At 44.0% G+C, this 26483-nt stretch overlaps 1 protein-coding gene across 2 annotated transcripts in view; it reads right to left on the bottom strand.

Moving 5' to 3' along the window:
• The window catches only part of LOC136886818 (solute carrier family 35 member G1), a 234656-nt gene that overhangs the window by 115073 nt on the left and 93100 nt on the right, over positions 1-26483 (bottom strand). Inside the window, exon 1 of one of the 2 annotated variants that reach the window (XM_067159649.2) lies at positions 2938-3021. The exons of the other annotated variant lie outside the window; for it this stretch is intronic. Within the exon in view, the coding sequence (XP_067015750.2) occupies positions 2938-2944 (7 nt within the window). The 5' untranslated portion in view covers positions 2945-3021. Of the gene's footprint in view, positions 1-2937; positions 3022-26483 lie in introns of those variants that run through there. 2 annotated transcript variants of the gene reach the window in all.

Below are 26483 nucleotides of genomic sequence, written 5' to 3'. Positions count from 1 at the left end.
CTGCATTCCATTTTTCTTCTCGGCCTTTCCGTTAGCCTTTGTTTTCATTTCTTGGCCATGTCCCATGTAGTATGAACTTCGGCTCGTCTATTTTCTCGATCTATCGATGCGCTTTTCGGATGTGGCTCCCGTATGACACAAGGATAGCGAGTGTGAAAGTTGAATAAGCTTTTAGCAGCAGAGGCATTTTGACGTGGAGTCATTAATGTAAACTGATTTACCAAATGTGAGTTCGAGGCCTATGAGGGCACTGTAAAGTGTAAATTGTTGTTCAGGGTTGTAGTTGAGGGTTCGTTTTCCCTAGAGGTAACTTTGATCTGGAAAATTCCGCTTTTTCTATTATGAATAAATACAGTACTATCATAATTCCGCCTGCGGAGGGATTCTTGTATAAGGGCAGTGCCTCACCTATTTATGCCAAGGACTTGTATTTAATAAGACCTATTGGTCTTGTTTCCACTCTAAATCTTGTCTGAAAATTGTAATCCTTTCTCCCCGGTTATAAATTTTCTAAGCTTGTTTGTGAATTTCCTGTTGTTGATTCTCTGTTTTCGTTGTTCTCTTTTGGCTAGTTTTCTAAGAAAAGAAATTTCAGCAAATATTGTTATCTCTTCGCTTCTGTGGTGTAGTGGTTAGTGTGATTAGCTGCCACCCCCCGAAGGTCCAGGTTCGATTCCCACCTCTGCCGCGAAATTTGAAACGTAGTACGAGGAATGGGACGGGGTTCACTCAGCCTGAAGAGGTCAAATGAGTAGAGGTGGGTTCGATTCCCACCTCAGCCATCCTCGAAGTGGCTTTCCGTGGTTTTCCACTTCTCCTCCAGGCAAATGCCGGGATGGTACCAAACTTAAGGTTGCTTCCTTCCCTCTTGCTTGTCTATCCCTTCCTATCTTCCCATACTCCCACAAGGCCCCTGTTCAGCATAGCAGGTGAGGCCGCCTGGGCGAGGTACTGGTCCACCTGCCCAGTTGTATCCCCGACCTAAAGTCTCACGCTCCAGGCCACAGCCCTTGAGGCGGTAGAGGTGGGATCTGTCGCTGAGTCTGGAGGGGAAAATCAACCCTGGAGGGTAAGCGGATTAAGAAAGAAACAGAGAAAGAAGGAAAGGAAATAAAAGAAATATTGTTAATCAGAATTTAATCTTTGGTTCTGGCTTTGTCCAGCCATTTATCCTTCACGCTTCTTTGCCTCTCTGGACCACGGAAATTCATGTAACAGTTTCAAAACAATATTTTTAACATATAAAGAGCCCACCTCCGTAGCGTCCTTGGGAGCCCGGGTTCGATTCCCGGTACTGCCAGAGATTTAAGAATGGCAGGAGAGTTGGCATGTGGTACATGCAACTCGCCTCCATTTTACTTTTTAACATATAAAGCCGTATGATTTATGTTTTGCTGCAACTATTCTACAAATGTTGGGTAATAGAGTCCGAGTCGCGGACTTGAGTCGAACAGCAGCGCTGGAGCTCGGCCATGCTGAACCGGGTCGTTCCACTCCGCTTACACAGCTTTTAGTTATCAAGTCTTGAGACAAGAACGTGTCTTCTCTCGCGCATCACCGAGCTGCCGGAACACTGGCGTGAAATATTACACACAGTTTAATGGAGGTGGAAGCGATGCTGAATGTTTAAAATACAGGTTAACCAGGATATCAGTGCGCTTCCCGCAAAACGAACAGTACTTCAAAGTAAGTAGGAGGTCGGTAGATGCAGAGTGGGTCTAAGCCCTCAAGTGGTCACGGCAGTACCGTGGCTGTACACCTCTGCATTCGGGAGACGAGACAGGGCTGGCCTCAACCGTGGGCTGTCTTGAGAATGGTTTCCCATTCTGGTGCACTAAGCCGAATGCCGGGACACCACGGCCGCTAACCCCGTCACCTTCTCCGAGCATCTCCTTCACCGTAACAAATCTCTCGACCTAAGAGACGGCGTTACCGTCCAAGAGGCCCGCCTCCCCCCTTCAGGGGAGGAAAGAAAACATTTTAGTAGAAGTAGTAGTGAAGTAACTACACCTGAGAACTTTTAAAAATGCCAATCAATCAATCAATGAATCTGCGTTTAGGACCGTCATCCAGGGGGCAGATTACCTATTAATTGTTTGCCTAGCTTTTTCTTAAACCTTTTCAAAGAACTTGGGACATTTATTGAACATTTTCCTTGATCATTTATTCCAATCACGACCCACAGATGTGGGAAACCGGTGGAAGAGAAGACACTCTTCTTCCTATAAATTAATATTTACCCCAATTTCCCTCTTGAATTCGAAGTTTATCTTCATATTGTGATCTTTCGTACTTTTAGAAGATTCGCTCAAGCTTATGCCAACTCTCCACTCACAGCTCGGAACATACCACGTAGTCGAGCATCTCCTCTCCTTACTCCCAAGTCTTTCCAGCACAATGTTTGCAACATGTACGTAACATCACTGGATTGTCGGAAATCACCAAAACAAATCGTGCTGCTTTCCTTCGGACGTTTTCCAGTTGTATCAAGTGGGAACCACAGACTTAGTGCAACCCCTAAATACTCTCATAAACATCTGCAAACTGTCTTAACAACTTCGTTAATACGATTACCACAACGCAGATCATTCCCTACGTTAGGACCTAGGCGCTTACAGTGGTCCCAGCCGAGTAAGATGACCGTGCATCCGGGAGATAGTGAGTTCAAACCCTACTGACGGCAGCCCTGAACATGGTTTTCTGCGGTTTCCCATTTTCATGCCAGGCAAATGCTTGGGCTGTACTTATATAAGGTCTGGCCGCTTCCTTCCCTCTCCTAGCCCTTTCCTGACCGATCGTCGCCATAAGACTTATGAGGTACTATCAGTCCGTCAACACGGTAATTAAAACGAGACGACTTTTCCTCCTGTTTACCATCATACCATGTCTAGGCCCCCCTGTAGTCCCTCACAGTCCTGTAACGTATCTACTACTCACCAATCATAGAAGTCTTGGTGTAACTTCCAACTCGAGGATCAAAACTTCATGGTCCGTCAAGAGGTCGGACTCTTCTCAGTCTGTGGAGCGAAGGGAAAATGTCAATCATTAAATAAGAGCCGTATACAAGGAGCAATACCAATATATACTGTACTCTACAACAGACAAGCTACAAGCATTGTCTGTTAACTCTCATCAAAACTAGTTCTTTATTCTCTTCAAGATTCCTGTGTAACATTAAAAAAACCTTTATAGTGTACAATTTGCTTATCCAGATACATTTCTAACAATACCTCGGTATAATAATAATAATAATAATAATAATAATAATAATAATAATAATAATAATAATAATAATAATAATAATAATAATAATAATAATAAGTGGTTAATGTGATTAGCTGCCACCCTCGAAGTCCCAGGTTCGATTCCCGGCTCTGCTACGAAATTTGAAAAGTGGTACAAGGGTTGGAACTGAGTCCAATCAGGCTCGGGAGATCAAGTGAGTAGAGGGAGGTTGTATTTCCACCTCAGCCTTCCTCGAAATGGTTTGCCGTGGTTTCCCAATTCACCTCCAGGCAAATGCCGGGATGATACCTAACTTAAGGCCACGGGAGCTTCCTTCCCTCTTCCTTGTCTATTCCTTCCGATCTTTCCATCCCTCCTGTCCAGCATAACAGGTGAGGCAGTCTGGCCGAGGTACTGGTCCTCCTTCCCAGTTGTATCCAGTGACGTAATGTTTCGTGCTCCAGGACACTGCCCGTGAGGCGGTACAGATGGGATCGCTCGCTGAGTCCGAGGGAAAACTAACCTTGAACGGTAAACACATTAAGAAAGAAAGAAAGAAAGAAAGAAAGAAAGAAAGAAAGAAAGAAAGAAAGAAAGAAAGAATTAATAATAATAATAATAATAATAAGTATATTTTTTTATTTTGAGGTTTACTATAGTGAGTTGATTGTAATTTGTTTCTTGTGTGTTTAAGTTGTCAACACTTCGATCTCTTTCCGCCAACCTCAAAATTGACCAATGGGTAATTTTCTATGTGTTTTTTTCCGGAAATAATTTTCATCTTCTACCTATTTCATTATCCAATAGAAATTGTGGGTGTCACGGGCCTTAGTCCCAGAGTTCTTTAGAACCTTCCTCTCGGGTATAAAAGTGGCACCTTTTTGAGCTACCTTGTCTTATTGATCGTCCAGTTTACTGAGTGTGTGCTAATAGAGGAGGCGAAGGCGTCTCTCCCTTCATCGAGCTTTACTGCAAATTAAAGTAATGGCAGCTATTTAATATCTATGTGATAGCCTCTGAATGCTAGCTGGAGATGAAAGTTTCTTATCTTTAATGATGTAACCTTAAATTTCCAATCTTTTATTAATAAACTTCTACGTAAATTTCAAACAAGCCAAAACACTTAGCTTAAATTCGGGAATAGAGAGTGTGACACCCTCTCGTGTTCCCTATCAACTTGACCTCGAGGTGACTATGATTTTGTAACCGTTTTCAGCCTGTAACTTAAATTTTCTCCATCTAGTCACCTCATTAGTATAGGATTAGCCTCTGTAACGTCGGGCACTGAGCCCAACTAGGGTTTAAAACTTCTAAGTGTCAGTTTCAAGGAGTGCAAGTGTCTGCCTTCACATCATTTTGATTTTTGGGCCAGTAACTTTAACCTGTGTTTTTTTCTTCCCACAAAGGCCCGGTAGAATGAGTAATCGATACTCCTGTAAAATTGAATCATTTATGTTAAGTGGTTAGACTGTTGAATGTTTAAAACAGTGAATTCTGTTTGAATTGTAAAATATAGGCTGTGCCTCGAGAGGCCTGGAAAGAGTCAATTTCAGTGAGCAAAGATGCTCTGGTTGTTGAAGGTTGCCTTGATAAGGCAGTAAGGGTATGGAGCGCAGTCTCCTAGATACATTCATAGAGCAAAGATAGAGGTTTTAGTATACCTTGTAAATGAAATTGGGAGACCTGTCTCCTTGCCTTTTGAGTGCTCAAGTAACATTTGTAAAACTGGGAGCTTAAAGCTCAGATGATTAATTGGCAAATTTTGTTGATTTTCTAATTTCCCCTACTTTGTATCTAAGCTAACGAGCTGGTTCTGTACCTGAAATCTTCTTCTGTCGCTGAGCGACGTGTTTTGTTAAAATTTGACCAAAAAAAAAAAACACAGCCAAAAGCAATATAACCTTGATTTTAAAGCTTTTAATCAATCTTTTGACTGTCGTAAACAGACCCATTCAAGGCCGCACCCTGGACTGAGTTACCATGTGACACCATCTGGCTGCTTTCTGGCCAATTTCGGCGTTCCGTTTTACTCTAGGCCTACTAGATGGCAGAACAAACAGAATTTCTCTTGAATTTTGTCAGGTAAACACCAGATGTGTCGCCAGAGATCTTTCACATGCCAACATCGTACGACATGGAGTGTCGCATGACTTTTTCCTGCCCTTCAAAACTCTGCCTAGCTCTGCCGGGATGTGGAGGCTGATACACACACAGAGGGAGCTTGTGCTTGTGATACACTGTGTCTTCTGGTGTGGACTTTCACTTCTTAACAACATAAAAGTGACTGAATGATGTGAAGGCGACGCCTAGAGTGCGCTAGTGTAGCACATTTTGGCGGGATTTCCCGATATTTACATTATCCCTAACACACTTTTCCTCTTCCGAATTGAAATATGTCCTTTATATTAAAATTATTATTCTGGGGATGTTAAGTCGTTTAATAATGATAATGTGCTGACGCGTTTCTAACCTGCAACCACGATCGTCTTCTGAGCAATAAGAAAGAGGACACGCCCATTCTACACGAGCCTGTTCAAATGCCTGCAAACTACATGTCACCGTCAAAACGCTCGGCTATCCTACATGAACAGTTTGCACGTCACTTTGAAAATGGACCGAGTGTATTGTGCGACATTTTCTTTTTTTATTTTGATTGAAGAAATTCGTAAAGAAACAGTTCGTGAAAAGAGACATTGTTATCTGATGGTCTGTCAACACGACATGCTCGGTAAACATAGAATGTATCGAGACGCGTTCTTTCAGTTCAACAAAATGTCCGGTTCCATTGCTAAATGCTGGCCTATGGTCCCAGGGGCCCTGGGTTCTATTCCCGACCTTCATTGGTGTCTGTGCCGTCTTCAGCATTACAGTTCATTATCACAAACGTGCACCGGGCCCCTCCGGGAGGCCACACGCCAGTTCTTCGTAATATACAGGCCGTACTGTAGCAAGCGTGCCAAGCTGAGGCGAGCTAATCGTACTTGTGAATATAATCCATAAGGATTATGTGTGTGTACGTTGGGTATTCAGCCCAAGGGCTGGTTTGATCCTCTACAGCTCCACCAACAGCTGTCATAGATAGCCTAGGTGTCAATGAAGAGGCATACTAGGGAAATGAGGAGTGAGATAGTTTCCCATTGCTTTCCTCCACAAGGATTGGGGCCATTGTGACTGTTGAGAGACAGACATTTGTATTTAAGTAAGATATTGCATGTTTGTTCTTTATCACATCAGGATTTACGTAAACGGCTGTTATTAAGATGAGACTTCATAGTTTAGGTATGTTCACCTTGTGAGTAATATAAATTCAAGGGACGCAATACTTCTCGTGGAATTTATTCATTTAATTGTTATCGTACAACACGTTTTCGTGGAAATATAATGTGCTGCAAATTTAAATAAAGTGTCTGAAAGTTCGCAGTTGCCACAATGCTATAAACTTGTGCGTACCATGGCGAAAATACGACTATACAAGTAAATATACATTAATATTTTCATTTTCTTCGTATGAGCATAGGCTACCTTTATGAAAAACAAAAATCCCAACCGAAAAAAACACCTGTTACGAAGAATAAAGGAGTATTTTTCACTCATTTTCCACAGCTGATGACTTTCTTGTTACACAGATTTACAGCAGGGCGTTTTATTGTTGATACAGAACAAGCATAAAAGTGGATAGTGACCAACTGAACCTACATATGGTTATTTCTTGGGTAAATAATGTTGAGTACGCGCTGTCATTTCTCCCCAAAATACATGCGAGTAAACACAATTCCTCGGTATTTTCCGTGAATGTGGGAAGTAACTAACACATCTCGCTGCTCAGTGCATTCATATTTGGGAAAACTTGCGCTACCGGTATTCCTAAACCAAAATAATACAAATGTTTGTATGGAAGAACGGGTCTCAAGAAAGTCTTCGAGGGATAGTGCCAGAAGTGTAAAAAAATAAAAATATAAACTGTACCGGGTGGTACACCTCTACGCCGCACATTTAAATTTTGCGCCAATAAATCCTCCTCTTCAGGAGAAACTCTGAACTCAAAACTGGACCCACTTAAACTCTTCCTCTGAAGATGTCATTGTGTGAATTTCGACTTGTTTTTGTTTACTATTTAAAAGAAGTGTGGACATTCTCTCATAGATGTCTCTACCGAAAAAAACTATGATCATGCACCCTAGTGCAAAGTGAAGGAACTTTATTTGAAGAAATTTTGTACTCATAGGTTTTTGTCCTTACTAAATTTCGTTCTTTCATTTGTGGGTTGGCAATATTAATCTTTCCTTCCGCCAGTTTTGAACTTAGCCAGTCCAGAATTTCTGTAATTAATTTTTGACCCATCGTGTCTTTCTTCTTCGATTTTGATGTGTAACTTTAAGCTACCCAATAAACGCCTGTGGGTGTGTCTTAATTATTCATGAAAGCTCTCGAACCTTCCCCGAGGGTATAAAAACTGCTGATTTTACTGTCTCTCGACCACTTCATCAACATCTAACTTAGTGTATGGACGTGTAGCAGGAGGCGGGAAGCGCCTCTTTCTTCAGGCAGCAGTTCTTCAGTAAGGTAATGGCCGCTTAATGTCTTTATTTCTTGCTAGCTCAGCAGTTTAACCCGCGGGGAAGGTCTGAGACCTTTACCATGTAACCTATCTCTATAAACACGTAAATTTCTTCCAGTTTATGTAAAAACTTCATATATCTGTAACGGTAAATCGGGGATAGAGAGTGCTTTACCCTCTCGAGCTCCCCTTCATTTTGTCTTGAGGTGACTACGTTTTGGTAACCGATTTTCTACTCTTCCTTAATGTGTTAAATTTATTCATTATACGAGTCACCTGCATAGTTTGGGAATAGCTCCTGTTTCATCGGCCTAGTGCCTCTTAGGTTTGAAGAAGTTTCATGTAGGAGTGCAAATTCACGCCTCCATTCATTTTTACATTTTGGGCCATTTACTTAACCTATTATTTTTCTACTAAGGCCCAGTAGACTGGGTACAAGATACCCCCGTTTCATGTTGTGTAAGTTGTGCCTTGATGGCAATTTAGCGTAAAGTCTGGTATTGCCTTTAATAGGCTTGAAAAACTGAGAGCGGGTCAGCTCTTTTAAGTATTGGAAATATGCCTCTAGGAGGCTTGACATTGCTAGGTGGGAGCAAGTGCTCCATGTCATTAGGGGATTACTGCCCTTTGGTAAATATGTGTTAGTGAGCTGAGAGCTCAGAAATGGTAAATGTTGGGGCTTGAAGCCCAGATTGTTGAATTGTCTCTAAATCTTGGCTTTTCCTGGTCTTGTACCTGAGTGTCGGTTATTTGTTGACTTGTTGTTATTTGTTAACTTTCGAAATTCTATGTGAACATTGTTAAGTTTTGTTATTTTCGAAAATATAACCTTTAATGAAATTTGAATTCCTATCTCGGCTTTGTAGTTAGACCCATTCACCCCGGCACCTTCTTTCACCTCTGCCGATCCACTATACCACGGTAACAACAATAATAAAAACAAGAAAACTACAGTAATTATGGCCAACTAGAGGTATGGAGGAAAAGTCTATTATTATTATTATTATTATTATTATTATTATTATTATTATTATTATTATTATTATTATACATTTGTTGTCTCCATATTTGTATTAATGCATAATAATTTGTTGGGTACAGGCACACTGACTAGAAAAACACTCAAGCTTTGACCGCGCAGATCGGACTTCAAACATATTTCTGTTCGAATCCCACTGTTGGTAGCCCTGAAGATGGTTTTCCGTGGTTTCCCATTTTCACACCATGCAAAGGCTGGGGCTGGACCTTAATTAAGGCCACGGCCGCTTCCTTCCAACTCCTAGGCCTTTCCTATCCCATCATCGCCATAAGACCTATCTGTGTCGGTGCGACGTAAAATTACATAGACCTGACTTACGAGTTATGATGCTATTACAGGTGTTAGTGATCTCACCTGTCATATTAATATAATAGTTGTGAATAGTTCATAAATACAAGGTACAGACGTATCAAGTCTTTGCATTGCACAGGTCGGACGTGATCGGAGCTACGGTACGAACTGTTCATCTACAGAATGTCAGTTTCCTCACTCGATGAACAATTTTATTCTGATAATATCGCAAAACGTGGTAGGCCCTACTGTCATGAGGAATACTCCAGCATGTGATAGATGCAGCGCGGACGTTGTTCCTCACGTAGAGCGGTTCTACCGCCAGCAGTTGTCGTCATCGCCAGACGCCAACGAAGCCGGCCGTGAGAACGCTCGTGTAGGCAGCGTGTTATCAGCGCTCGAGGGCGCGGTTGCAGACGGCCAGACAGCTCGTGTTGAATGGGTCTTAGTGCACGATGCAACTGTCAGTCCCTAGCAACCAGACTCAAGACAGAGAGAATCTGCAGGACCTTCAGAGTCAAGGAGAAAGGTGTTTCGAGCAGTAGCGGCTCAAATAGGCAGGTGGCTATTATTATTACTACATTGTTATATGTTACTATTATTAATATGAATGTAGATTTTTCTTCTGCTGTTGTATATACTGTGTCATTACATTTTAATTGACCATATTAGTACAGTTAAGCATGCTTGATTCTAATGCATGCTAATGATAAAATACTATAATTGTGAGGGCCTACCTCATTTATAAAAATCTGCGCTCATCGATTCTTCTGCGGTGCAAACTATTCACTATTTTAAACGCTGCATAAGCTACTAATCACTGTTGAACAAAAACTTCTGCTCTCCACTCCGCAACTGCTAAAAGCCAACTGTAGACTGAAATTCGGAACGTGTCAAAGCTTCACTCTGTGAATGATCACCAGAGCATGTTACATGAGGTTAGAAGAATACAGGCTAAGTAAGTTCGCAATAACACCCGCCGCTACAGCTCCCTTTTTTTTTTATTACGGGCATGACAAAGCTACCCCTAGCTTCACATTTTAAAATGCATTGAAACTTTCACTCCCTCAAAGGTTCAATGACCTTCAAAACAGATACCAATACTCACTGTGAGGACTGACAGCGAATTAGCCCCTGTGTCAGGGAAAGCGTACGAAAGATGTAATACAACGTACTTTCTCATATCATTAATTACTTCAGAACAGTGGTACTCGGACATTAATTTGGTCTCATTAAATTAATTGTCTAAAATACAAATAATATAACATTTCTAAACTCTTTATGTCCGAAAATCTGGTGGGGCTAAGCCTCTTTAGCCCTTAATGACGCACCGCCCCTGGTTTCGAGGGTAGCCACGATCTATTCAGTATATAACCACCCCATTTGTTATAAAGATACGCCTGTTTAGCAATTTCTGTCGCGTTAGGTATAAATTGTATCTCTTTACAAATAACAGATGTTGCATTAAAAATGATTTGATGGGCGATGCGAATAATAGAGTTCCTGTAAATTTATGATGTCGAGCTTCGTGACAACGTTCATCAGTTTGGCACGGCATAATCATAATGGGTACTTCGTTAGAATAATCGATTCACTGCGTAACATCCTGGACGAGTATTGATCGCACGCGCGCTAATCGATAGCCGAATGGCGACTCAAGGGAAAACCGAAAACTCGTTTGCTAGAAGAGTTTGTGGTTTCAGATTTGTGTCAGTCTGCTGGTTTTGTATCTCTGTGTATTATACTGTATACGGTCACTACAGGGTCTGTATCTACATGGGAGATGGATTATTTATTTCATCCGTTCACCCTCCAGGGTTGGTTTCAGCGAGGGATCCCACCTCTTCCGCTTCAAGGGCAGTGTCCTGCAGCGTGAGACATTCGGTCGGCGGGGTACAGCTGGGGGGAGGACCAGTATACCTTCCCAGGCGGCCTTACCTTCTATGCTGAAGAGGTCTTTGTATGTCATGGGAAGATCGGAAGGGATAGACAAGGAAGAGGGAAGGAAGCGGCCGTAACCTTAAGTTAAGTACCATCCCGGCATTTGCCTGGAGGAGAAGCGGGAAACCACGGAAAGCCACTTCTAGGATCCCTGAGGTGGGAATTCAACCTCCCGAGGTTCAGTGGATCCCGTTCCAGTCCTCGTACCATTTTTCAAATTTCGTGGCAGAGCCGGAGATCGAACCCCGACATCCGGGAGTGGCAGCTAATCACTCTAACCACTTCACCACAGAGGCGGACATTAATTTGATATTAAAAAAACGAAATTTTTGATAAAATTACTAGCCTAATTGAATCTTAATAGAATTTGGTATCTTTTATAACACAGCCAAGCATCTTTCAGTTCCGGTGTATTGCAGATGAGAAGTGTCAAATACTAAGAAGTGTCATTTTCCTTCAGTTTTGGGGAAAATCAAGGAATTTTCTTATTACACGAAAAATACCTGTCAAACCTTGTGTGCGCATATGAGTGGGCTTGGCATCATGTCTGCTCTCATTTCTCAAGAAGTGGTGGTGATTATTGTTTAAAGGGAACGTACAACAGAGCAACCATCCTCTATTAACACTAATCAGAGGGAAGAAATGGAAGGGATCCGACTCTTCGAAAAATGAAGGTATTGGCCAAAGTAAGACAAGGGCCACGAAGGGCGTGAAAACGAGACCCCTAGGCCTCGACACGTAATGCCGTCGAGGTCAGAAAAGAACAAGAGTCGACCAAGGGAGGTCGGATAGGGCAGATCAAAGTGAGGAGCCTGGCACAAGTAAGTGGAAGCAATACCAGGACTCAGCTTAGGTCCTGTGGTCGCCAACTCACGCTCCCAAGTTAATAATAATATAATAATAGTAATAATGACGTAGCGGTGTTGTCGAATAACAGACAGGAAGCAATTGCATTCAGAACAGGACTCCAGATCTGATATCAGAAACTCACTACATGGAAGGATCTCTTAGGTACCTGGATGGGAAGCAATGAAATCCCAGTATGGCAAAATACCCCAAGTGTCTAAACTCAAGTACCAACCTTCAGGACTGAAGCAAACTAGTCTATATCCCGACACTGTTCGCATCTGAAACACTGACCATTGATTAAAGATGTAGGAAAGCAAGAAGGATTATTTTTGGACCATCCGTACAGGGGAATTTGGATGATAAGGAAATCTCATGACCTATACCAACAATCAGATAAAATCTCAGACACATTGAGCAAATTTGATGGACATATTCTCAGAATGAGTAATCAGAGATTGACCCAAATAATTCTAAACCTTGCCCTATCAATGAAGTTGAAAAAGATCTTGAGGAAACAGGCATCGCTGATGACATGGTGTTAATTAGTCGACAATCGCCGCTTTGCACACCGTCCAGGTCAGGAGATCGCAAGAAAAGCCACAGCGAGAAGATGAAGAGATTTTGGGAGAAGAAAATGGTAACGACATTGGCTAAAACGCTCCTTACTTGGGCATAACGAACAAGGATTGATCTTACGTCCCACTGACTACTTTTAAGGTTTTCGGAGACGCCGAGGTGCCGGAATTTTGTCGCGCAGGAGTTCTTCAGTGTGCCAGCGTATATGTACCGACAGGAGGCTGACGTATTTGAGCACCTTCAAATAGGATGGCCTACGCTCTACTCAGCTCCGCGGTCCCTTGGGGCTCATTTCTCTAGAAAGCCTCTTCAGTGAAACCTACCCTTCTTGTTGAGTACTAAACATAAACATATACTTTCCATGAATCCGTTTAGTAAAAGATATACAATTCGCTTTACGTTCGCGACGATGGGATAGGAGAGGGCTAGGAGTGGCCGTGATCTCGATTAAGGTACAAATATGGTATAAAAATGGGAAACCACGGAAAACCGAAACCATATTTAGCGAAGCTCACAGCTGCGCGCCCGGTTTTAGTGAAATAAAGCTCGGGAATTGTTTATTTTTTATTTTTTGCTATTTGGTTTATGTCGCATCGACACAGATATGTCTTATGGTGACGATGGGATAGGAAAGGCCTAGGAAGTGGAAGAAACCAGCCGTGGCCTTAATTAAGGTACAGCCCCGGAATTTGCCTGGTGTGAAAATGGGTAACCACGTAAAACCATCTTCAGGGCTGCCGACAGTGGGGCTCGAACCCACTACCTCCCGATTACAGGATTCTGGCCGCACTTAAGCGACTGCAGCTATCGAGCTCGGTGGGAATGGTTTAAATACCACATGAAGAGAGAGGAGCTTGACGTACGTACGCACCTCAAGAAGAAAAGTAATATCGTGCACAAGGACTTCTTGCTTATCTCGATGCATTACCTCGTAAGGGCAGGAGCGGACAGCCCGTTTAAACAGACGTCTCTAGCTTACGGCCCTTACATCAAACATGAAACGAGCTTGTCTTCTTCAAATCTGCGCTGACCTTGGCCGGTTCTGAATCCGCGTTCTTTTGCCCAGAGAGGGAGTTGAATTGTATTAGCCAGCGGAACAAATCCAAGAAGAATTAACGGGCCTTCCCCAGCGCAGACAGCAGTCATGAGAACAGTAACTGCAGTGTGAGTCCTCTGGGCCCTGTTTCATTAAACATTTTTCACTAATATTATTAATAAGAAACCAATAACATTAACTAATATTATTAGTATTACGTTTCATAGAGTTATTAGCTAATCATATTAGTAATTAGTTTACGACTCATATTATTGGACCCCCTGTGGGTGGGGGCGGTAGAATAACACCCACGGTATCCCCTTTCTGTCGTAAGAGGCGACTAATAGGGGCCCAAAGGGATCTGCACTTTGGAGCGTGGGTTGGCGACCATGGGGCCCTCAGCGGAGTCTTGGCATTGCTTCCACTTACTTGTGCCAGGCTCCTCACTTTCATCTATCCTATCCGACCTCCCTTGGTCAGCTCTTGTTTTTTCCGACCCCGACGCTATTAGGTTTGCGAGGGCTAGGGAGTCTTTCATTTTCACGCCCTTCGTGGCCCTTGTCTTTCTTTGGCCGATACCTTCATTTTTCGAAGTGTCGGACCCCTTCCATATTTTCCCTCTGATTAGTGTTATATGGAGGATGGTTGCCTAGTTGTACTTCCTCTTAAAACAATAATCACCACTACCACCACCATCATATTATTGGGATTATTTCCGTGAGTGTATGTTGCCTCATTATTAGTGAAACCAAAATGAACGATATTTTAATATTTTGGCACTCAATGATGAAGATCAGTGAAATGGTCAACTCCGATTCGTATAGAGTGTAAGTATTCACCGTCTAAGAAATTTTAGGCCAAAAACAGCCTGTAACAAACATATCAATACAATGAGAGGTTTGATTACAGAACTTTTCAGTATTTGCTTGATAGGATTTGTAACAGAAAGTTCCACTGCAAGGAATGAAGCATTAACCTCAAAACAGCAGATTGCTCTCCACGGGTTGGCACTGATACACCGTATCATTGCGTTTGCGATAAGTGCGTATAGAACTGCATTTGTTGAATATATTGCTCGTGTGTAGAACAAATTTAAAATTCTACTATGTTTGTGCGAATTGGCCTGGTAGTGACTTGAACAATTAAGACGGCTAATGGTTGGAGACCTTTCCCTGGTGCAATTCTGCTCGAAGACTCCTTCTATCCTTTAAAATCTTGGCTTATACCACCAGTAAACCAAGATTTTGTTAGTCCGTCTAAACATAGACTTTTAAGAGCACATAAAATGAACGAGGAGAGTTATAAAGTGCAAACAGTTGATGCTTTAACTCAATCACTTTCTTCTCTCACATTATTTTCACTTCTTTTACCCATTCTCATATGTATCGAAGTCACTAGAACGAAAATATGAAGTGAGCCTGTTAACGAACGGTTGTAGTCAAGCACTAGCCTACTACTAGAAACAACCGCAAACAAAGAAAAAACCGATGCTAACCTCCATTTGTATAAAGTGACTAATGAACTAATTTTATGAGCGAAAACATGTTATTAATCATGTATAAATCTTTATGACGGTCTAGAAAGTGAAGAATAACGGCCGAGAGGATTAGTCGTGCTGACCACACGACACCTCGCAATCTGCAGGCCTTCGGGCTGAGCAGCGGTCGCTTGGTAGGCGAAGGCCCTTCAAAGGGCTGTAGTGCCATGGGGTTTGGTTTGGTTTTTATAAATCTTTATGAAACAGAATTTGGTTAACTAATAATTATTTTTATGAGTTCTAATATTAACAGGTAATATTATTAGTTAGTTTTATGGAACAGGGCCCGAGCTCACCTGTGCACGCGAGCGTAAAGGCCACCACACACAGATAAGCTATGTTGTGCTATGCGACCTAAGCTAAGCTATGTTGTGCTATGTGACCTAAGCTAAGCTATGTTGTGCTATGCGACCTAAGCTAAGCTATGTTGAGCTATGCGACCTAAGCTAAGCTATGTTGTGCTATGTCACCTAAGCTAAGTTGTGCTATGCGACCTAAGCTAAGTTATGGTGTGCTATGCGACCTAAGCTAAGCTATGTTGTGCTATGCGACCTAAGCTAAGCTATGTTGTGCTATGCGACCTAAGCTATGTTGAGCTATGCGACCCAAGCTAAGCTATGTTGTGCTATGTCACCTAAGCTAAGCTGTGCTATGCGACCTAAGCTAAGCTATGTTGTGCTATGCGACCTAAGCTAAGTTATGGTGTGCTATGCGACCTAAGCTAAGCTGTGCTATGTGACCTAAGCTAAGCTATGTTGGGCTATGCGACCTAAGCTAAGCTATGTTGTGTTATGCGACCTAAGCTAAGCTATGTTGTGCTATGTGACCTAAGCTAAGCTATGTTGTGTTATGCGACCTAAGCTAAGCTGTGCTATGCGACCTAAGCTAAGCTATGTTGTGCTATGCGACCTAAGCTATGTTGTGCTATGTGACCTAAGCTAAGCTATGTTGTGCTATGTGATCTAAGCTAAACTATGTTGTGCTATGAGACCTAAGCTAAGCTATGTTGTGCTATGCGACCTAAGCTAAACTATGCTGCCAGCCGTTTAAACATGGTGGATTGATTGAATAGAAGGCTTTTTTTATTGGCTGCTGTGGAAACATGAAGAAAGATGAGAAGATTCTGTATACATGAAATACGAAGGAGAATACTTCATGGTGAATCCCATCGTTTAATACAAGGACTGCGTGGAAATGACGAAGAATAAAAAATAATTTCATCTAAATAGGAATAATTTCATGAACTTCCATCTATAACTATATTAAGAAATGAAGTATCCAAATTATAGAATCTTCTTGTTCTACCGCTCTTCCCACACCTGCGGGGTCGCGGGTGCAAACGGTTTCCCCCCCACATGTGGATGTGGCCCTGTTTTATGGCCGGATGCCCTTCCTGACGCCAACCTTATATGGAAGGATGTTGCGTTTTCCTGTGGTGGTTGGTAGTGTAGTGTGTTGTCTAAATATGAAGAGGAAAGTGTTGGAACAAACACAAACAGCCAGTCCCCGAGCCAGAATAATTAATCAAACACGATTAAAGTCCCCGACCCGGCCGAGAATCGAACTCGGGACACTCTGAACCGAAGGTCTCAACGCTATGTTGTGCTATTGAGTCGGACACCCAAATTATAGAATGTAGGGTAAACATATATGTAAAAGCAATAAATGATGCTTACAATCAATTTGCAGAATTTAATTTATTTCTTGCAACAGTTGACTTTCGTGGTTATTATATAAATAAAGTTCTAGGGCGTCCGCTGTCTGTAATCTCGTTTGTTTTGCCAATTTCTCAGATATTTATACGTTTTAGATCAACTCAAGACCGTATCAGTGGTTTTTTTTCGTGTCTGTCTGTTGCACCATCACGGCGAAACGGATGGATAGATCTCGACTAAACTTCGTATTTAGAGTATACTCACCCAAGGGGAAGGTTTACATGCATATGATTTAAAAATCACTGAATAGACTGGGGGTTTATAGGAAAACCAGAACAATTTTCTTTCGTATTCTCTTATGCTATTGACTTTCTGTAAAATCAGTGGACTATAGGTCCCCTCGTCTTAAACAACTTTTCCTATCTACGTAGTTTCTCTTACTCTTCAAATGACGGAGAAATTTACTGTTTTCTGCGGGTTTTTATACTGTGCGGCCGGCCCCGTGCCTGCCTCTTACCCGGAGGCCCCGGGTTCGATTCCCGGCCAGGTCAGGGACTTTTACCTGGACCTGACGGCTGGTTCGGGGTCCACTCAGCCAGCGTGATTACAATTGAGGAGATAGCGGCCCCGGTCTAGAAAAACAAGAATAACGGCCGAGAGGATTCGTCGTGCTGACCGCGCGACACCTCATAATTTGCAGGCCTTCGGGCTGAGCAGCGGTCGCTTGGTAGACCAAGGCCCTTCGGGGCTGTGGCGCCATGGGTTTGTTATACTGTGCACTGAGTGACCGACAGACCGGTTACCATGGCAACGTCTCTGCGTGCCAGCAGGGACCTGAAGAATGCCGTTTTCGTCATCATTACTGTAAACTCGTAGTTGTCCTTGGGGAGAAAGCGATAGAGACGTCAAGCTGCCATTCTGTGGAGATATTTGCGGAATACCGTTGGAGGTTACAATCGTCCTCTGTTAATATCTGAACAGTATCGCGGAGTGTAGCCCATTATTTCACACCGTAAATGTTTTCCGGCATTTGCTGTATTTCTCTTCTACTTCTGTCCTCCGCTTTAATTTTTTGCCTCTGCCTTGCCTCTTTAGGCTTGAGTCATCTTCTCATGTTTTTACCTAACAATCCCTGCACCTCCTCTGTTATCGCCTTCTTATTTCTGCAACTCTTATCATCACCATTTAGTGAGGAAGATTTCATTTTCCAGTACATCCACTTGGTATTTACATATTTGTCCTATCTGGCTGTCCTCACTTCTGTTCATTTCAGCTTTCTCAACTATATTACTTTCTTCCTTAACCACTCCGAATCTATGCGAGTGCTAATCCCGAAACCTAGACACTTTCCTTTGAGAAAAAAAATCCAAGCTGTTCAAATGTAGGCTATAACTTTTTTGGTACCTAGCTCGATGGCTGCAGTCGCTTAAGTGCGGCCAGTATTTGGGAGACACTGGGTTTGAACTCCACTGTCGGCAGCCCTGAAGATGGTTTTCCGTGGTTTCTCATTTTCACACCAGGCAAATGCTGGGGCTGTACCTCAATTAAGGCCACGGATGCTTCTTTCCCACTCCTAGCCCTTTCCTATCCCATCGTCGCCATAAGACCTATCTGTGTCGGTGCGACGTAAGGCAGCTAGCAAAAAAATTAAAATAACTTTTTGGCCCCGGAAAAATCAAAATACGCATGGAATTTCAATGACGGTGCAGACCTTCGTTTCGGGGTAACTGGTTGCTAAACGGTAAGTCATATCACAAACAAGATAGCAGAATCGTTCATTTGGTAGAGATCTACAACTTTGCTCGTGACTTTTGTCGTATCTCGATCCCTTATACGTTAGAATGAGCTGCATTTCTCGATTTTAAGTTAATTTTGGACTTTCTACATGTATATACTATCGCTTGACACACTTACAGGAAAGATAGAATCGTCAAATTCGCCACACACATTGACACGACCAGTGGCCATATGTTGGCCAAATTTTATGATTCCAGCTGCCACATACGTATCCAAAAAATAAAGCGAGGTGTGAAAACTGTACCCAAATTTCACCTCATTCAATGATTCTAACTCAATTTATCCCATAAATATAGGACATACGAGAAAATGTTATAGGATCAACCATGTAGAAGACTAAAAGAAGCGTCTAAAGGTGGAATCCGTGGGTCGATATCTCGTACCGTTAAAAAGCAGTAAATCTAATAAATAAAATTCTAGGAGGTGCGTTGTCTGTAATGTCATTTATTTCGCCGAAGTTTGATATATTTACCACCTAATGTTTCTGAACACCGAGGTAACATGACGTAGAACGTCTCCCTTTGATGTCAGTGTGGTTATCTATCTGATTGTGTATTTTGTAAAAGTAGAAAACTGATGGACTTATTTCAACCAAACTACGTATTTGGATGCTACTCACTCAAGATTGTGTTATGAGGTAATCACATGGAGTTGGTATTTACAGGAAGATTATTGTCAAATATTTTCATTAACATTAGGTATGTTAAAAGTCTGTATATAACAAACGTTTAAGAATAAATGTTATTTCCGTTCCATTGGGCCATGTACGTATTTATCGCACGACGGATATTAACGCAGATGATTACGAAAAAATAGATTTTTAGTCCAAGTCCCGTGGGCCATGTCCTGCGTGGCACTTCAAGGTGGGTAACAGGAAACGCTAAAGAGTCATTTTACTCTTTTCGATAAGACAAATATTAACGGAGGTATCATCAATGTCAGAGTTCCACGACAGTGGTCAGAGGTACAATACACAACCTGAGAACCATGGAGAATTTCGCACAACTTCCAGTTACCCCATTTGCTCTACAAGCAATGGCTGAAGTATTCATCTATATGCACTGTACTTGTGTATTAACACGGTTGCTCCACGAGATGCTACTTTTATCGTAGCCTATTTTCTTTTGATTAAGTTCCTAAAACCATACTGTTTTGCTACAGATGCAACATAGTACTCGGCATTTTGAAAATGAAATCCACTGCCGTTTTTAGTCAGGAATAGAATTAATGAAGCCCCCATCTAGCGGCGAGGAATTGTGCCAGCTGCGAAGCCTGTGGCACTCCTCTGGGGTAAGCATTAATGACTGACAGACGAAATCAAATGAAATGTAATGGAGAGTGTTGCCGAAATGAAAGATGACAGAGAAAACCGGAGTTCCCGGAGGAAACTCTGTCCCGCCTCCGCTTTGTCCAGCACAAACCTCACATTGAGTGACCGGGATTTGAACAACGGAACCCAGTGGTGAGAGGCCGGCGCTCTTCCGCCTGAGCCGCGGCATTATTTTGCTTCATAAATTGTTGTTCATAGGACAGTAGATTATGTCAGACCCCTTAAAAATAAATAACGCCTTTTATTTCGTACTTCATTGCTTATGGCAACTGCTAAAAGTAGTTATTTATTTTCCTGGTACAAAGTGTGTTGTAAGGAGTACCGTAGCTGTTTCTCATGCCCCGCGGCCCTTTTAGTTGCCTTTCACGACTGGCAGGGGTTACAGTGGGTGTTATTCTACCGCGACAAGACGAGGATAGATTATGTAGGACAACTGTGGACCAGAGATCTAGGGTTGAGGAGGCTTGCAGTCTGAACAGTTTGAAATGAAGTTGGAAGCTCCTCTGTGGATTAGCGGTACAATGTCGGCCTCCGGATTTGAACATTGCTGGTTCAAACCCGTATTTTTGTATTTTTAAAAGGTGGAAGAAAGTTGATCCGACACTCCCTGTTGTAACATCTCTTGTGACGCATTTAGAATTGTTTCGTGCCAGACCTGTCGTAGCCCCCTTGGCTACTTCCTGGAAGGGGTTAGTGAGGCAACTCTCTTCGTCTGGTTTCTGGAACACGAAACGGGAATGTCTCGTCTCTAGCGGAGCCCTGAATATTCTAGTAACCCATCATCGAGATATAAACACAAGGCCGCCGTTCGTGTCGGATCACCCCGCGTTCACTAGTTCTTGTTAGCTTGCCCCCACAGCTACACACACAGGACCAGGCTCATTCTTTCCAAAAGAGCAATCTTCCGAAAGAGCAAATTGTCAATGAGCCTGGGACCTCACAGACAATCTTCGAGCACCGGGAACTTCCAGAGACGGCCGCTAGGGGGGAGCAGCTGTTATCACAGCACTCAACCCAATTAGCGGGAGTCATTTCGCCGGTCGTGAAGGAAGCGCTGTTCTCACAGCGCTCTCACGAAACGCAGGGACTACAAGAGCTGGTAACCACACAGACCAGCACCGCTACGCTCTTGTCAGAGTGTCACTTCCCCCCTCTCCCCGAACACAATTCACCGGTCATCGGTTCCACAACTGAGACCCTTAAGGGGAGAAAGGCCACTATGCAGGCTACCCCCCAGGCTGCGAGGACACCGCTAAGCGCCATGCGCGCAGACGGCAGTACCATCGCACGCACGGGGAGCGTATCGCGCAGTGGCCAGGCCCCCCTAAACACTGAACGCCGCACGAGATCTGAAAAATCACTGCGGACAGGTATAACAAACCTGGTACCGGGCACATCACCCGACGGGCAGGCTATATACCTGGAGCAGAATATTCATCTCTCAGGGCGATACATAGCAAACCTGGCATGCACAAATACAACGTACACAGTCACCACCACCACAACCATAAGCTCAGGGACGCACATACCAGTGCAAGCAGCACCTAGCAGGCCGGCAAGCATTATTGCAGAGCCCCTATCTAGAAGCGCGCCGCACTGGGAAGGCGGAGCAGAATGGTATGTGGAGCAGGAGAGCGAACGGGAACCGGGGCAACGCCCTGAAGAGCCGGACCTCTCCCGTGGGGAGGAGTTAGAGGACTCGCTCGAGGCTACAGACCGGAACGGCTCGGCCAAGGACTCCAACTCGGACAATTCAAGGCTGGTAATAGACGAGTCTCTCGTCATCCAGACCAGGGAAACACCCGAGAAGGAGGAAGGCAGGGTAGTACCGGAGCTCACAGCGCGCACACTGCAAGCCACGGCACCAGAACCGGAGAGCCAGCAGGGCCGCTATGTAACAGTCAAGAGCAGACGGACACGCCAGAGGGAGCGTAAGCAGGGTAAGGAAACCCAGGCTAGCGAACAACCCAACGCCTCTGTCCGCTCTGAAGGGTCCCTAAACTCAACGGTACAGCAACCCAAGAGACGCCATAACAACATGAGAAACCACCCAATAACCATATACACCAACGACCTAATGAAAATTGAGTCTGCGCTGCTCAAGTACCTCCCACACGGCGAAAGGAACTATAAGTTCGTAAAGCCCAGGAGGGATTCGCATGAAGCTGTCCAGCTGATATTATACTCAGAAAAAAGCTATCACCTGGCAACTAACGCACTTGATGAGCAAGATATTCAGTACACTCTGCTCAACTACGGGAGGACTAAGAGATACGTACTCAGAACCCCCGTAAACAAGTATACGTTCAAAGAGCTTGGCGACGCCATTACAGCTGAGCAAATCCCAGTCCTGGCAGTACAGCGGATGCGAACAAGGGAGGGGAGGAAACAAGCCCCACTCTATCTTGTCACGCTAAAGGACCAGTCGGGAGTGGAAAAGATGGAGAGTCTGCGCACCGTCCTAAACATGACTGTAAAGGTAGAGCCGTACCGGCCTAAAGCCACATGCACGCAGTGCAGAGTGTGCCAAAGGTTCGGTCACTCCCAAGTGGGGTGCAAGCTTAGCCACAGATGTAGGTGGTGTGCCGGGCCCCACTCCTCCCGAGACTGTCCGAATGGCGGAGACAGAGAATTTGTTAAATGTTGCAACTGCGAGGGGAAACACGCGGCCAACTACAGCGAATGCCCGAGCCGCAGGGTATACGAAAGCTCCCTCAGAGCTAAGAGACCGAAGGGCGCGAGAGAACAACAGCGTGGCCGCCCTGAGGCTCAAAAACGCCCACCAAGTAACAAAGGCCCCCCTAGCCAACCAGGCCCCTCAGGCATACCTGGCCAACCAGGAAATAAAGGCCCTGCCAATTGTTCAGGACCTTCAGGCAGAGGCAAGACCCAAAACAAACAAACCAGACAAGACAGACACCCCGAGGCTCAAACCCAACCTGACCCCACTCTCCAAGCCTCGGGCAACAGAAATATAGCCTCAAACAACCAAGGCAGGACCAACCCACAAAACCAAAAGAACAAAAGGGACGCAAAGACCACGCCTAGGGAACCCGAGCAGGAACCAAAGGGAGAACCCGCCGCCTGCTACACCCCTCGCAGTAAGCGCACGATAACCAGGACTACACACAAAGCATCCGCTACCCAAACCACGCCCACCACCACGAACACAACACTCAACACATTACCCCAGCCACAATTTCCACGAGAACCTCCTGGTCAGGAGACCAATGCGGCCGAAGACATATTGAAGTCATTAGGCATAAATATACCGCTGACCATCCTGATACCCACTATACTAAAATTCCTAAAAAGGGTGGCAGAGGAGGAGAATCTCAAGTGGCTGAGGATAATAGTTAACCTCATCGAGTCATTTATCTCTATTCCCTGAAATGGCTGCACAAAATACACACCACATAAACACACACCACACACAGGGACTGAGAGTTCTAATTTGGAATTGCGAAGGAATACGCAACAAGAAAATAGAACTCGAAGCCTTCCTAGTAAAGCATGGCATACACGTAGCACTAATTGCGGAGACTTTTCTCGCCCCAGGCTCGAAATTAACAGTTAAAGGCTACAAAGTACACAAGTACGACAGACCCTCACCCAGAGGCGGCGTGGCAGTACTGGTAAGAAAAGACCTAAAACACATGGAGCTTGAAATCCCAGAGCTAGTGACAATGGAAGCATGCGGGATACGCCTGTTAGTACGTGGGACGTTAATTAACGTCATAGCAACGTACTCCCCTCCTAGGACAGTCAACACAGGCGACATAGATGTACTCCTAGGACTAGCCAGAAACACGATAATTGGCGGAGACATCAATTCGAAACACGAAAGCTGGGGCTGTCTTAAACCCAACAAACAAGGCACCACGCTATACGAACACATGCTCGCCCGCGAATACGTCATAGCAGCACCCAAGGAACCCACCTTCCTAGCTCCGAGAGGGCACACTTCCGATATACTAGATATCGCCCTACTTAATCACATCCCTCTGGAATACAGCATGAAGGTGATCAATGATCTAGGATCAAGACACCAACCAGTACTACTAACACTGGATGCTGACCCCGAGGGATACGAACTAAACCCCAAGCGTAGGCTAAACTATAAAGCAGCCAAATGGGACAAGTTCGTAAGGAAACTTGACTCGCTGCTACAGGGAATTGAAAATACCACCCCTGAAAGCCCCGCCGAGATTGAGGAGACAATATCAACCCTCATTAAGGCGATACAAACAGCGACGGAAGTGAGCGTACCCACCCACACACATAAAGAACACACTTTCGAAATTCCAAGCAACATTAAGGAACTCATACGAAGACGGAACCGCCACAGGCGCAGCTGGGCCCGATACCACTACGACATAGACAGGGAAATGAAAAACCAGCTGAACACTGAAATTCAAAATGCCCTGAAAGAACATCGGTCCAACGAATGGAACAATAAACTGCGAAAATTCGACACGAACACCAGACCCGTCTGGCAACTAGCAAGACACTTCACACGCGAACCCCACGTTATTCCCACCATTAAAGGGCCAAATGGACCAATATTTGACACGCGGGAGAAGGCCGAAATTATAGCTGACACATTAGAGGCAGCATTCACACCGAATGACAGTCCTTCCGACCCCGAATTCACGCGGCAAACCGAAGCAAAGGTTGAGGAATTTCTGAACAATGCACCTAGGTCAGAAGTTAAAAAGACAAATATCCATGAAATAAAATGGATTATTGATCACCTCAACCCCAAAAAAGCCGCAGGGCCAGACGATATCATGAATCTAGTCCTCAAAAAACTAAGCAAGAAAGCCCTCACAATAATTACCAATGTATTCAACGCCATGCTTAAGCTGCAATACTTCCCAGAACAATGGAAGCTAGCAAAAATCCTTGTATTCGGGAAGCCAGGGAAAGACAAATCGGATCCCAACAACTACCGGCCCATAAGTCTCCTAACAGCCTTAAGCAAAGTATTTGAGAAAATACTGCTAAAAAGACTAGTAAACCACATAAAGGAGAAAGGAATACTAAGGAACGAGCAATTTGGGTTTCGTAACTGACATTCCTCCACACAACTCCTCACGCGGTTCCTTGAACATGCCACTATCGAGTTTAACAAGCGAAGGGATACAGGCACGGTATTCTTAGATATACAAAAGGCCTTCGATAAAGTATGGCATGAAGGCCTGCTAGTAAAACTGATAGACTACGAGTTCCACCCAGGATATGTAAGGCTAATTAAGTCTTACCTAACTGACAGGAAATTTCAAGTAGATGTGCATAACACTCTATCAAGCACTCGAAACATCAGAGCGGGCGTAGCCCAAGGCTCACTAATAGGACCGATCCTATTCGTCCTGTATACCAACGATATGCCGACCGCAGAGCTCACTACCACTTACCTCTATGTAGATGACACAGCACCCACAGCTCCTGAGCACAAGAAAGAGGCTCCAGGTAGCGCTGCGCACACTGGAACCGTGGCTCACTAAATGGCGCATTAAAGTCAACGTAGAGAAGTGCCAAGCAGTGATGATCACACGTAAAAACAGACGCACACACCAACCCGCCAACATCAAACCACCGACACTATTCAACAAACAAATAGAGTGGCACGAAAAAGCTAAATATCTAGGGGTAATCCTAGACAAAAAAGCTAACGATGCTACATCATGTCAGAGACTTAAGGCGAAAAGTTCAAATAAGGCTTGTTAAACTGTACCCCATACTAAACAGCAGATCCAGCATTAACACCAAGGTAGCAGTCAACATGTATAAAGCCTTAATTAGGCCAATCATCATGTATGCTGCCCCAGCATGGGGATACACGGCCAAAACCAACATAAACAGCCTCGAGCGCATACAAAACAAATGCCTGCAAGCAGCGCCAAAACTCCCTTACGGAACGGCAATAAGGGAACTACGCACTCTAACAAACACTCGCTCTATAAGATACCACCTTAGAAAGCAGACACTACGAATGTACACCAAGGCGTGGGGCAACAAAATCAATCCCCTAATCAGGAGTATTGGAAGGTACGACCCAGACCAATACAAAAAGTACCCCACGCCAAAACAAATACTATTCAGCCACAGGAATAGAAGGTAACGGATTCCACACCCCTTCTAAGGCATAACTCATCAAAATATACTCACCAAAATATACTCAAACAACACCACTCAAACATAACATCACAAACAAAAAAAAACTGTGTATGTAAATTGTAAATAAAATTGTACATTATATTTTCCATCCTTTCCATCCTTGTTCTATGTATATGTTTCAGTAACACGAGGGAAAGCAGATGGCCAGCCCCTCACGAAGCGCCCATGGACAACAATCGCACAAGATTAGCCTCATTGTTTATATATGTGTATATTAATGTGTATGTTTTTCTCTAGATTAGACGTGACAAGAGTGGCCACCACCGCAACGCAGGGACACACCCTAGGGATGAGAAAGGAAGAAGACGCTAAAGAAGACGCTAGCCCCAGCAATACAGCTGGCTTGGCTCATCCCTTCTCCATAAATGGAGGCTTGGCACCAGGGAACAGTGGCGGCTGGACAATGGGACCTTTCCTGTGGTTCCAAAGCCCAGAAGCCATTGGACCCGCGCACGAAACCCCGCAGTGC

The sequence above is a fragment of the Anabrus simplex genome, chromosome X (assembly GCF_040414725.1).
Source record: "Anabrus simplex isolate iqAnaSimp1 chromosome X, ASM4041472v1, whole genome shotgun sequence".
Taxonomy (NCBI): domain Eukaryota; kingdom Metazoa; phylum Arthropoda; class Insecta; order Orthoptera; family Tettigoniidae; genus Anabrus; species Anabrus simplex.
This window is presented reverse-complemented; position numbering and strand designations above follow the sequence as displayed.